The sequence below is a fragment of the Centruroides vittatus genome, unplaced genomic scaffold, assembly GCF_030686945.1.
Source record: "Centruroides vittatus isolate TY-2023 unplaced genomic scaffold, ASM3068694v2 contig_1428, whole genome shotgun sequence".
In the NCBI taxonomy this organism is placed as follows: domain Eukaryota; kingdom Metazoa; phylum Arthropoda; class Arachnida; order Scorpiones; family Buthidae; genus Centruroides; species Centruroides vittatus.
The window spans coordinates 33,643-47,002 of record NW_027120894.1 but is presented as its reverse complement, the minus strand read 5'-3'; the positions used below and the strand labels follow the sequence as shown (position 1 = coordinate 47,002).

Below are 13,360 nucleotides of genomic sequence, written 5' to 3'. Positions count from 1 at the left end.
CCCCGAAAAATTCCTGGGGATTATTCGACCCGTTCGGATTCGATCCCGGGTCCCCCAGAGCGGTAGGCTGCCACCTTTACCGCTCGGCCATCCGGCCGTATAGCAAAGCACTACTACACTCCATGCAGCGGCCGGATGGCCGAGCGGTCAAGGTTAGCAGCCTGCCGCCCTGGGGGACCCGGGATCGAATCCGGACGGGTCGAAAAATCCCCAGGAATTTTTCGGGGGGGGTGGTCCGTCCGGATATGTCGGTCCCCGTCCCTCACCACCCGGCCGCCCCATTGTGGGCCTGGCCGAACCCATAATGGGCTTGCTATAAGAGGCCCTCTTAGTGCCCACTGGGCGGAAAGAGTTACAAAAAAAAAAAAAAAAAAAAAAAAAAAACTACACTCCATGCAGGCAAAGGCTATGCGCTACCTGTGGCGGTAATGGCGCATCTATTTCGCGCTATATCATTGTCGCAGTAATTAAGTGATTAGAATATATTTATATTTTTTTGTAAGAATTATTATTTTGTTAATTTTTTGCCACTAGATGGCGCTAATAAGCACATACAAAATAGAATGTAGACATATAGAAATCCAATCAATATTTTGGGGTAGAGTGTACGACATTAAGTTAAGGTATACGAACGTAAACGTAACTGCCAACTTTCGTAGGAATTGGTCGAACAGCCTAGGCGTGCATAGCAAACAAACAAACATCCTCATTTAAATATATAGATGGATGAATAAATAAATAAATAGACAGACAATAACTTGCACAATATAGAACTTTATTTTAAAAAAAATTATACCTGGTGATCCAAAAGTCGACTAACCAATGGAAAGACTAAATTGTCTTAAGGTTAATTCGCAATTAACAGACAAGAAACGACACGAGAAAATATGATTTTATTAAATTAAATTACCATATTCACACTAATCGGCAGGGAAGTCACAACCACACAATCCGAGAAGGAATGTGTGACCTATTTGTGCGTATTTATGACACACACACGTTAAGTGTAGTGCGATTCAATATCGTCAGGTTCGCGTTGTAAACATATTTTGTATTTAATTTGATTTGTATTAAATGTATTTAATTAATTTTAAAAATTAATAGAATTTGTACACGAATATCCAGAACTTTGTGACACGGTACGTCTTATCGAATACATAGCGTTAACAATCGAAAAGAAGTCTGTGGTATAGTGATATTCTCCCTCTATTTTGCGTATCTTCAATACTTTGTTTATCCAATACGTTTTCTTTTGATATGAGGTTGATTTTCATCGCGTAACGCAGCAATGTCACTGGTAGAAAATTTTCTAATTATGTTTAGCGATTGGCAAATTTTGTTGCATTGTGTCGTTAGATGTCTGAAAATGTGAATATCTTTTTGTCGTGTCGTTCTCTTGTCTGATAGTATGAATCCAGCTTTATTCGACTACAGCTGACCCTCGATAATCCGACGCACCTTCCGTCAAGGTCATCGTAGTCCCCGTTACCTGTCTGCTTGCACAGAAGGATGTGGCGACACGAATCTCCCCACCCAATTCTTGCACGATGACACACATTTCTTGTGTTTTCCGTGAGCAGTTCTGTACGTACTGTATTATTTATGCCTATAGATACTGTATGTACAGGAGGGTCTAATGATGTGTTCACTTGTTTATAATCGATCAGCGCAAATCGCAACCGTCAATCTCGTAACGGTCAAATCGTAACGGTCAACTCTTTGATAACAGGTGCGTGTCTGGGAATTGTAACGGATAAGTTACGGCGGCGCTGATCGATTATAAACAAGTGAACACATCATTAGACCCTCCTGTACATTTATTGGCTTCCATATTTCTTTTAATAAACATGTTTTAGTTAACCGAAATGGGTGTTTCATTTCCGTATTAACCTAGGCAGCATTTTACTCATAAAATGTAGGAATATTGTAGGCTACTGCTAGCAAAACAATGCCAAATATGTAATCACTTTCGGTAATCCGACACCCCTTTGGTCCCATACCTGTCGGATTATCAAGGGTCAGCTGTACTCTATAGCTTACAAATTTAACAAAAAAATGTATTGTCGACAATTTTGGGTCATCCCGTATACTTCTAGTCGAATTTTTAACTTCGGTCAATAGATGGAAAACTATTTTGTTTTTTTTTTTTTAAATTACGGAGTTATTCATATAGTACTACAAAATATAACCAATAAGTAACATTTAGTATGATAAAACTAGAAGGAAACATTACACGCGATATACGATCTACCAAAATGGCTTTCTGGCGTTGTCTCAACATCCTATTCTGATTATTGATCTTGGGACGGAAGTTCGAAATTCTCTCTTCTTCCTGCAATAAACGCAATCGATCGATTTCCGAGTAAAAGGTAATTCGATATTTTAAACTTTAAAACGAAATAAACTTACGTATTTTGCTATCTTATCTGATTCTTCTAAAATGACGTTGACCAGAGCGTACTCCATGAGTGACAAGAAAACGAAAACGGTACAGAAAGACATGAATATGTCGATGGCTTTGATGTAAGATACGGGTGGAAGAGATGCTTGACTCTTGGCGTGTTGAGTAGAAAGTGTAAGAAGAGAAGTTACACCTAAGGTGACTCGAGCGGGTACCGCTTCGGGTTTAATCCAAAACGAAACCCACGACATGATGACGATCAGACAAGTCGGAATGTAAGTGTGAAAGAGATAGTAACCGAGTCGCCTCTTTAGCGTAAATATCACTTGCAAGCAGGTGAAGTTACCTAGGTGTAAAAGAATGCGATTTGCGTAAAATTAATATAAATACCGTAGGTTTACAAGTAAGTACTATCGAAAACCTGTAGAATAAACTTGAGTGCAATCGGCTTTCTCGGTTTTTACCAGATCCAGTTGTGGTAATTCGATATTATCGACAACCGCTAAAGGAAGATCGGCATCCCAATCGAATATCAAGTCGTCGGTAGTGTGAGACACTAAAAAAATATATAAGAAAACCGTATAAAATGATGTAAATTTTCCAAGAACGCAATTAAATTTACCACTTACGACTTTCCATTTGAAGGGAGCAAGTCTGAGTATCGTGAGGATAAGATGCAAAGTTCATCGAACACGATAAAATCAACGTTAACCTATTAAAAATCTAATAAATTATAAAATTTTGAACTTATTGATAGAAAAAATTATACTTTTATTTCCTTAGGCGGGCTGCACGATACGTATCTAAGCGATACGCGATATTTATCTTATGACCTGGATATCGCTTGGGCACATTGGAATTGCATTGAAGTGAAAGCGATCGGGCCAATCCTCAGATAATGGATTCTTATTGCACCGGTTAATTCATTTTTCGGTCGCATTAATAATTGATCTATCAACAATTTGCGAAATCACTGTTTCTCTCGAAGTCTCCAACATCAATAACTGTACAAAGATCATCCGCATCTGTCACGGCGGTAGAAGTATTTAAAAATAGGCTTTATAATTGAACTAAGTGAAACGTTTCACTCGGACACGTTTGACGTCGATTGAGCTTACGCAGTTTGGTAACTTCCACAGTTCAAAATAGCGCTTTGCTGTAGCTTTGTCTTGTTTCGGTTCGGTTTAAATAATGGGTACAACCAGAGGTGCCCATACATTGGGGCACTCGAGGCACGTGCCTCCTTTTTGTATTCTAATCTTCGAGGGGTCCCAAACAACAGAATTCACTACTTTTAGCCTATTCTGCAAATATAAACTGGTGAACGATATTTGTCCCATGTATGTTGACCAAAACTGCATTCTTTGTTTACGAGGCCAAATGCAACCAGCGCTATCTTGTCCGAGCACTGATTTGACGTTAATCATAGTGTTTAAAGCTTACATTTTAGAGAGGTTGCGGCCGAAGTTTTCGTTTCTAAAACGTAAACGTCGAACGTTGAGCGCCGCCATCCTGTAAGCCTAGAAGTTTGACAATGGCGTTTGGAACGTCGAGCACGTTTCCACTCGCTCGATGTTCCAAACGCCATTGTCAAATTTCTAGGCTTACAAGATGGCGGCGCTCCACGTTCGACGTTTTAGAGATAAAAACATCGGCCGCAACCTCTCTAATGTACTGTACGTTGCGCTTTTTTATAGCACTATAGTAGTGAAGCGCTTTACCCTTGCAAAGCAAGATGCGAAGCAAGGTCGTGAATAAAGTTGGAGTACCAACCTCCTGACGAACTGTCAGGAAGGATGGACTGCTCCATTTAAGTAAGTAAGTAGTGAAGCGCTTATGTTAGGACCTTTGTGTGTCTGTCAGACGTGTGCAAGCGCATGCGCAATGACTCTGTTTACTTTCGTTACCTAAATTCCGTTCAATCCATTCATTGCGCATGTCCACAAGGGAACTGAACATTTTTGTTTGTGGTCACTGTAAGCTATAGTAAAAACTAGGCGGTACCTCTGGAATTTATAAGCCACATCCGTTACTGTATATTCAGTGAAAAATTCTTCCGAACAACTACTTGATTCCAAGAATTTATAAAATTTATTTTAAACAAAATTAATATTTGATTCGCTTTTGTGGAGCGTGCTATCAGATCGGCTTGACCTACCTTGACTTATAGTTTGCGGAGCCGCTGGTTGCAGCACAAAGTAGAAGCAACATTACTAACAATGGATGCTCCTCTGTAGAATAGCAATAAGTCTTGGAAACTACTTCCCGTAGCTAAATATCGGAGACAAACAGTTAATTCTATATTAATTAATCTCTAATTTGGTTTCATTTTATATACAGTGGATCTTCATTATAGCGCTGCTCATTATACCGCGCGGGCGATGTTCGCGACGCGATAAGCTCAAACATGTTTATACAGGTCCGTGCGGCGTTTTTTTTTTTTTTTTTTTTTTTTTTTTAACTCTTTCCGCCCTGTGGGCACTAAGAGGGCCTCTTTTAGTAGGCCCATTATGGGTTTGGCCAGGCCCACAATGGGGCGACCGGGTGGTGAGGGACGGGGCCCGACATATCCGAACGGACCACCCCCCGAAAAATTCCTGGGGATTATTCGACCCGTTCGGATTCGATCCCGGGTCCCCCAGAGCGGTAGGCTGCCACCTTGACCGCTCGGCCATCCGGCCCCGTGCGGCGTTAGTGAGTAGCGCATTTTATTGTTACTGCGTATTGAGTAATTGTGTATGTATTGAGTTCCTGCATTTATTTTGAATAGTGTTTAATTATTGTCTGCATGATGTGTAAAAGAAAGGTGTACAGTGTGAAAGAAAAGCTTGACATTATTGCTAAAGTAAAGAGGTGAACCGCGTTACACCGCGCCGCTCGGTATAACGCGGGTGTTGTTTCCAGCCCGACGTGCGCTTATATCGGGAGTCCACTGTATTTCAGAACTATCGAGAAGAATGGAAAAAACGCTGTGCTTTTGTGGGATGATCAAAATCTCTTAAATGTGGCTCGGAAAGCAAATCAAAAAATTATATTAGGCTACTTGGCTGGTCATTTGTTTTTCCTCGTTGGTTACACGAAACTCGAAAATGTACTTTCGAGTTTTATAAGTTTTTCTCTCCAATAAAAAGTATTGTTATTATTGTACCTTTATGGGTATTTTGTTAATGAATTTACTTACCTCAGAATAATAACAAATTTTTCAAATGGAGAAATAGCGGGCCTGGTGGGTATCACGCTTTTCCAGGTAAGGTGACACGAGTTGCAATAAGAATTGGAAACTCCCAGGACTCCTTCTATAAAATTCTTTAAATTTTGCTTTGTGTCCAGACATCTCTGACAATTAAACACGCAATACTTCCTTTTTTGTTCTTCGAATACCAATATACCGCGACAACGTGGTCATCACTCGAAGAGACTCGAAAAATGTCTCCTGCCGAAAGCGTGCACCGAAATTATCTTAAGATAAAAGTCGCGTATTGCAAAGGTCGTACGATAAAAATCGTATGGTTGTGGCGTGCAACCAGCCTTAAAAATCGAATCGACTTACTTCACCATATACAAAATTCTTTTATTTTTATAGAGCCAAATATAATGATTAGGTATGGTCATCGTTTGAAATGTAACTTGCTTAGCATTCTTAAAGAAAGAATCCGGTCTCCACATGTTCTTTAACCATTCCACTTCTATTAATCTATATTCCGACGTCATATTTTCGGGAAGACGTAATCTATTATCTTCCCACGTTTGGGCGAAAAATATATCCGCTGCAAAAGTCTATAATAAATAACGAAGATTTATTCACGCGTCGCGTCATTTAATGTTTTAAATATACAATTTACTCACCATCGAACCTTCGTTGATGGAATCTAATCCCATAACTGTTACGTGAAAGAATACTATCGTCGGTTTTCCTAAATTAGAGAAATTATATGTTTGATTTCATTCTTACGTCAATTACTCGTCACTTTTTGAACTAGACTATTTTGATTTTTAGAATCTGTAACGAAAGAAGTGTGTTAATAACATAAAAGCGTGTACTTTTCGGTTAATGTTACCCTAGGTATACAAAATGGCGGCTCGTCTCCGATTCCAGCAATCGGAAGACAGGGAACAGTGGGGACGTACATTCTAACCTAACCTAACCTATTCTAATAAATTACCATAATTATTAGCAACCAAATTATTAGAATAGGTTAGGTTAGGTTAGGTTAGAACGTGCGTCCCCACTGTTCCCTGTCTTCTGATTGCTGGAATCGGAAACGAGCCGCCATTTTGTATACCTAGGGTAAAATTAACCTACTTTTCAACACCAAAAGAGACAACACACTGTTTTTAAAATAAATTATGTCGATATTGCAGCGCCAATCTCTGTTTTTATTTTACGGTTATTCGATAATGTGACCAAGATGTGATTCTAATCATCCAATTTGTTATTTAATGCCGATTGATGAATTTCTGGACAACCGGCTTTTTGTCGGTATGTTTTACCAACAAAAAGAAGAGTGAACTAGAAAATCCCAAAACAAGATGATTGCCACCAGTTGGGTCGTCACTACCATCACCGTTCCAAGCCCAGTCAGTCGAAGTCGATCTGCCTTCGGAATGCTAAATTTAGACCTGGATGTAAAATTGAAAGAAGCCTAATAGTACAAAAAATAGAAGCAGGCAGACATGGAAAACACTTGCTGTATCAATGATTTTTGTGTATAAATCGCATTTTAAATGCGCTCATTGATTGTGTTTCGATTGAATAAAACTGTCAATTTTGATGGGTTCTGCTAGTTATAAATTAATTGTTATGTTTACATTATGTAAACTCAATCGATACAACGATAAAGTATGATAAACAATAAACTGTAATATTGAGTGAGTTTTATCAATAATAAGTTCCAGATGCATAAGATATAGAGAATGAAAGTCGGGATCAGTCATTACGGAGTATCGAAATGGAAACAACGAGGAACGAAGTTGGGTTGAAGCTATGGTAACGTTTAATATCGATGAAGTAGGTAAATCACCGAATATGAAGGCGATAAAATAGATAAAGAAATAAAACCTACAGAAACGGAAGATGAATCAGAAGAATTGCGACCATTAGGAGAAGAAACCATCAGAAAAATTGGTTACGAGAAGAAATGGTGCCATCTAAAGAACACGTAGTTTAAAATATGAAAATGTAACAGCTGAGCAACAAGTAATGCCGAAAAAACAAGAAACATTACAGGAATAATTAGTAATAGGCTTACCCAAAGAATATATTATACCACATAAAGAAATAGAAGCATCCGAAGAATACGCGACACCAGAAAATGGGATAGGTTTAGGCCGCAGTGTGTATAGACTCCAGAGGCATAAACCTATCCCATTTTCCCCAATTTCTGTGTACCATTTTATACAACCAGATGGGTAAAATGGGAAATTTGAGTGGCCTAGAAAAATTGTTTTTCTATTAATATAAGGAAAAATAGATAAAAATTTTTCTTAAAAATTAACATTATAAGTTTTCGGGATATTCATTAGCCTATATGTTGTTAACGCAATACCTATTTAGATGACATTTTAGTATTTGCATATACCCACAAATGATTATAGTATCCTGGTTTTGTGGTACAGTGATACCTCGTATAACGTACGCTGCGAACAACGGACTTTGGACTCGTTCGTTAAGTCGAACGAGTTAAACGCGTTAGTAACGAATCGTTCGAAAAGTAGCAGTCTCGCTCAGTGCGCATGCTCCGCGGTGATGACGTATCGAACGAAACCCTAACGAAGCTCACGAAGGAAGGAGTTAGTTTACTTCGTTAAGAAAATGGCGCCCGACGATATCTATGTTTCTAGATCTACTCGAGTGTTTAAATTGTCAATTAAAAAGTGAAATGATTGAAATAACTGTCCTCCGAAGCAACCTAAGAAAAATATTTTGGATAAGGCTGCACTAGCAACATTCGTATCTTCGATTTTAGAAACAGCCATTTAGTTATAACGAATCGTTCGAAAAGTCTAACGAAACAAGAATAACGATGACGTCATTGTCGTTTAACTCGTTTGACTTAACGAACGTACCCTTTCTGTTTGGCCGTTACGTGACTCGAGCAAGGGACTGGCTGCGAACAACGGACTTTCCGGCATAATTGGTGACTGCTCCATGGGTGCATTCTTTAATAGCGGTCGCTCTGCGTCTCCGCTACTACAGGAGTGCGCTGCTGTTTGTAGGCATTTAGGAACGACGGTGAAAGAAAGAAAGATGGCGGCGCCCGCACTATCGATAGTATGGTGATGGAAGAATCTATAATTCTAAAATATGAGCTTTAAAAGGCAAAAGAAGGGTCCCAATTGTAAAATTTAACCATAAAATGGATTATTTGTTTGTTGAAAGAGCATCCAAAAAAGCCTCGAAAAAAATTCGTAAAGACACATCATCACGTGCGCTAACTCGCGCTTTCACAATTTCTAAATTCTCATTCATAAAACCACATAATTGACCCAGAAACGAAACTATCTGAGCCATGGAGGACGCCATGTTGCTTTCCACCGTAAACTACTGCTACAAGCGGCCGTTTTTGCCGTTCGACGACGCGCACTCCCACCGGATTTAGGAACGCGTTCCGCAGGAATTTTTAAACGGATGTCGCTCGCGCAGAGTTACGCGGAGGAATAAAAGAACGCACCCCATGTTCAATTTTTTATGATACAGTACGGTTATTTTATGCTGCGGAACGAATTAGATGTTTTAACATGTATTTCTATGGGAAAATGCGTTTCGTATAACGGACGTTTCACTTAACGGACGTGCACCTGGAACGGATTAAGTACGTTATACGAGGTACCACTGTACTTGCTTACAGTAAGTTGATCCATAACTTTTCTGATGTATAAATAATTTTAAAATTAGTTATAAATTATTCAATTGTCACGTGTATTTATAATATGCTTAAAATAGTCTCGAGTAGCATTTTGAATTAGCTCTATGGCATTGTTGAAATGTCTAAAGAATATAAGGAAATACGTTGTCTAACGCTGGTCCACGAGAAAATTTTACCAGTCCAGAGGAAAATATTTGACCAGTTCGATTAAATATGCATGACGTGTGACGTTTAAATAGTAAACTGGAGTTACAGAACGTACTTTGTTACCTACAGTAACTCTAGATAAGCATATATAAGCTTAATTCATAGTTGCATCTAATTATTGGTCCATATAATTTGAAAGCCTTATCATTAGTGCATGACAAATCCTTAAGCAAGAAGGTGAGTTTAAATGATAATAATAATAATATCGGTATAAGGACAAAAAGCTTAAAGCAAGGGGAATCTTGTATTGTAAACGAGTCTGCGCTACTCGACATTCGAAATACAGCCATTTTATTTTGAGTACCGACGTTTTCCATTTTTCTCGGCGACGAAACGCAAAACGTTCGCATTAATTAATTAATTAGATGGAAAAAATCGATAAAAGTTATTGCTTTTCTTTAATTGTCTTTCTTTTCCCCCTGCTTTATATTTAACCTGCAAATTCAAAATTCTTTACCGAATGTGGTTATAAATATTTACGTTAATCGAAAGTTTTTACCGTGTTTCTTCGGCGGTCGCATTTTATCGTAAGTATTCGGATCTTCGGGTAAAATATCGGCAAACGTCAACGATCCTCCCGATGAACAAGTACTTAAATATCTATTTTAAAGAATTTTTTGACGTATTTAGTAGATTTTAAATAATAATTACCACGAATTTTAATTTAAAACTAACGATACTCACACAACTTGAATAACCTTCAAAATTAACAACAGAAATTCTTGAGATTTTATCATAATTCGAATTATATTTTCAGACGAATCTCCGTAAAACTTTTAATTCCTTGAAATTGTATAAAGTTTGTACAATGAATAAATAAATAAATAATAATAATGAAATGTGTACGTGGTAACCACGTGCCGAAATTTGCCATTTCTTGAAATGTTAGCGCATTCCGTAATAGACATTTGTTTTCAGAATATGTCTAGTTTCCTGGTTATTTCTTGAAATGTCTGAAATCTGCACGGTATAACATACAAAACTACGGAAACATTCGACTATTTCGTTTCGTGCCACTCGCTACAGGTAATAGCGAGGTTGAGGCCGAAGTTTTAAACGCGAAAACGTGTACGTCGGACGTTCGGCGCCGCTTTCCTGTAAGCCTAGAAGTTTGACAATGGCGTTTGTAATGTCGAGCGTGACTCCACTGACTTTCCAAAAGCCATTGTCAAACTTCTAGGCTTACAGGAAAGCGGCGCCGAACGTCCGACGTACACGTTTTCGCGTTTAAAACTTCGGCCTCAACTTCACTAATAAGTCACTAGACGTTACCGTAGAGCGCCTTCTCTTTTTCGAAAAAATAAAATGCGTAGAATGATCATTAATTAAAAGAAGTCTTAAAGATTTTGTTTTCTGTTAGTAAAAATAGCGTTAATTTTATAGGGGTAGGAATTAGCGGCCGGATGGCCGAGCGGTCAAGGTTAGCAGCCTGCCGCCATGGGGGACCCGGGATCGAATCCGAACGGGTCGAATAATCCCCAGGAATTTTTCGGGGGGTGGTCCGTTCGGATATGTCGGGCCCCGTCCCTCACCACCCGGCCGCCCCATTGTGGGCCTGGCCGAACCCATAATGGGCCTACTAAAAAAGAGGCCCTCTTAGTGCCCACAGGGCGGAAAGAATTAAAAAAAAAAAAAGGGGTAGGAATTACTACTGCCCCTAAGTTTTCTCCGGAGCCGGAGAAAATTCCTCAGCTTCCCCATTCCTCCAAGTCGCGTACGTTACGCAACATACCATGTTTACATTATACATATTGTTAAGCGGAGGTTTAGAGGACTCGATACTGTTGTCACAATTTCTTTTCGTCTTCTCAGAGAGCCGGTGTGTTAAGATCGACGGGGATGCGCTATCCCTTCTTTTTTTTAACTCTTTCCGCTCTGTGGGCACTAAGAGGGCTTCTTTTAGTAGGCCCACAATGGGTTCGGCCAGGCCCACAATGGGTTGACCGGGTGGTGAGGAACGGACCACCCCCGAAAAATTCCTGGGGATTTCTCGACCCGTTCGGATCCGATCCCGGGTCCCCCAGAGCGGTAGGCTGCCACCTAGACCGCTCGGCCATCCGGCCGTGCGCTATCCCTTCGATGAATGGCTACCCACTTCTCGAAATGGAAAATTTCGGAACTTGGCTACGACGGTTAATGTAACCCTTGATGCCGAGATGGCGGCTCGTCTCTGCTTCCAGCAAAGAAACAGTGGGACGCACGTTCTAACCTAACCTAACCTATTCTATTACCATAGCAACCAAATTATTAGAATAGGTTAGGTTAGGTTAGAACGTGCGTCCCACTGTTTCCTTGCTGGAATCAGAGACGAGCCGCCATCTCGGCACCAAGGGTTACATTAACCGCTACGACATATAAAAGATAGTTCCAAATTGAATGCTTTATTATGACTCGATACAAATTTCGAATAGACATCGGAAACCATTTTTACGGTACGAGATCGTTTAATACGTTTGCCTTCGACTTCTTCCGTCTCTTCCGAGGTTCGACACGACAGTTCGAAGAACGTTCCTCGAAATAACGAACTGTCTCGGTATTAGGCCAATCCAGATGTTCCCCGCAGTATATTAGCTCTGTCGCGAGGTACGAGATTCGGATAAAAAGAATGTTTAGGCAAATCGGTTCTTCTTCTGCGATGCTTTCCTTAAAGCAAAACTCGCCTATAAGCTAAGCGAGCTGCGACTTATGAAAATAATTAACACGATTGTTTGGCGAAGGAGGAAACCGTAGCCTAAATCTCGTATCGTCGATGGTTTCTGGTGCCGCGAGGAACGATAAAGCATTAAATTTAGCTGGCCCGGGCTTTCGAGTTATCCAGTACTTGTAAGAGTGAATTGGTAAAAACTGATAACAGAGACATATCGAGGTTATAAGTTAAACTTCTGTAGATTAAAATTGTTCTTTTTGGTATCCTACTTAAACTAAATAAAGAATTTTATCTCCTTGTTCGTGCGGAATATAATAAAAGTGAAAATCGTCGACGTCCACACAACTGCCAAGATGGTTACGATAAGCCACGTCGCTTTGACACGTTTTATGATAGTAGAACGATAAAAAAAGGAGATAAAATCAAATTGTAAATTAATTTATAATTGTTTAATTTTAATTAATCGGTTGTTTCGGTGTTAAATATATTTTAAAAATTAAGAACTCGGCGCAAGTAAATTGCTTATTCGTAAAGATAAAAAAGTTAATTTTATTAAAAATAAAAGATAATAAATTAATAAACTATTTTAATAATATAAAACATTGGAATTCGTGTCGATTTTTTCCTTTTTTTTTCTCGCTAGAAAAAGTAAGGATTTAAAGAAGTTTTAGCTCAAACTTATGTAAAACTTTTATATATTTATCAATTTCCTATAATAAAAAAGAACTTAACGGTGAAATTACAAGGAAAATAAATGAATTTTCCTAAAATTATTCTATAAAAATTAAAGTTTAAGATATAAAATAGTAACTGATATAGGCCTATGATTATTACGGCGAAGAAAAACAAAACACTTTTAGTATCCGCAAATATATCTATGGTTAATTCTGTATAAAATTCTTACCTTATTATTATTAACCGTAATTTATTAATCCATCATTTAGGAAATGTTGGGGATGGGATAAAGAATTTTATCGATTATCACGTGATATATATATGCTTATCTGAGAAAGCTTCGTTCACCAATCGACTTTCTCACTCATCTCGATTGGCGATCAGTTTTCCAGGCGATTGGATATTCTCTTTCTTCGAAAATATTTTCAATTTATTCTGTATTTAATTGGATTAATTAATAGGCCTTAAGTATTTTAAATAAAATATCGGAAGAATAATAAAGACGACTTTTCGGCATAAGATCCTTCGACCTTTGGCAATCTTACAAAGACTTTTTGCGCCTCT

At 38.7% G+C, this 13,360-nt stretch overlaps 1 protein-coding gene across 1 annotated transcript; it reads right to left on the bottom strand.

The window, feature by feature from the left end:
* Positions 1-2,159: 2,159 nt before the first annotated feature.
* Positions 2,160-13,105, bottom strand: LOC136968326 (glycine receptor subunit alpha-2-like). Its single transcript, XM_067262325.1, has 9 exons — positions 13,026-13,105; positions 10,159-10,257; positions 9,974-10,074; positions 6,248-6,315; positions 5,952-6,178; positions 3,031-3,113; positions 2,823-2,957; positions 2,410-2,747; positions 2,160-2,332 (listed from the first exon to the last, which is right to left on the bottom strand). The coding sequence occupies exons 2-9, from the start codon at positions 10,209-10,211 to the stop codon at positions 2,162-2,164; spliced, it is 1,176 nt and encodes a 391-aa protein (XP_067118426.1). The 5' UTR covers positions 10,212-10,257; positions 13,026-13,105; the 3' UTR covers positions 2,160-2,161.
* Positions 13,106-13,360: the final 255 nt, after the last annotated feature.

Bases quoted from the DNA above. Each gene is read 5' to 3' on its own strand.
- LOC136968326 (XM_067262325.1), bottom strand. From the start codon at position 10,211: ATGATAAAATCTCAAGAATTTCTGTTGTTAATTTTGAAGGTTATTCAA. The intron at 6,179-6,247 runs GTGAGTAAATTG...TATTTATTATAG, and splicing joins CCATCAACGAAGGTTCGATG to ACTTTTGCAGCGGATATATT. The intron at 3,114-5,951 runs GTAAGTCGATTC...GATTTTTAATAG, and splicing joins AGAATTTTGTATATGGTGAA to GTTAACGTTGATTTTATCGT.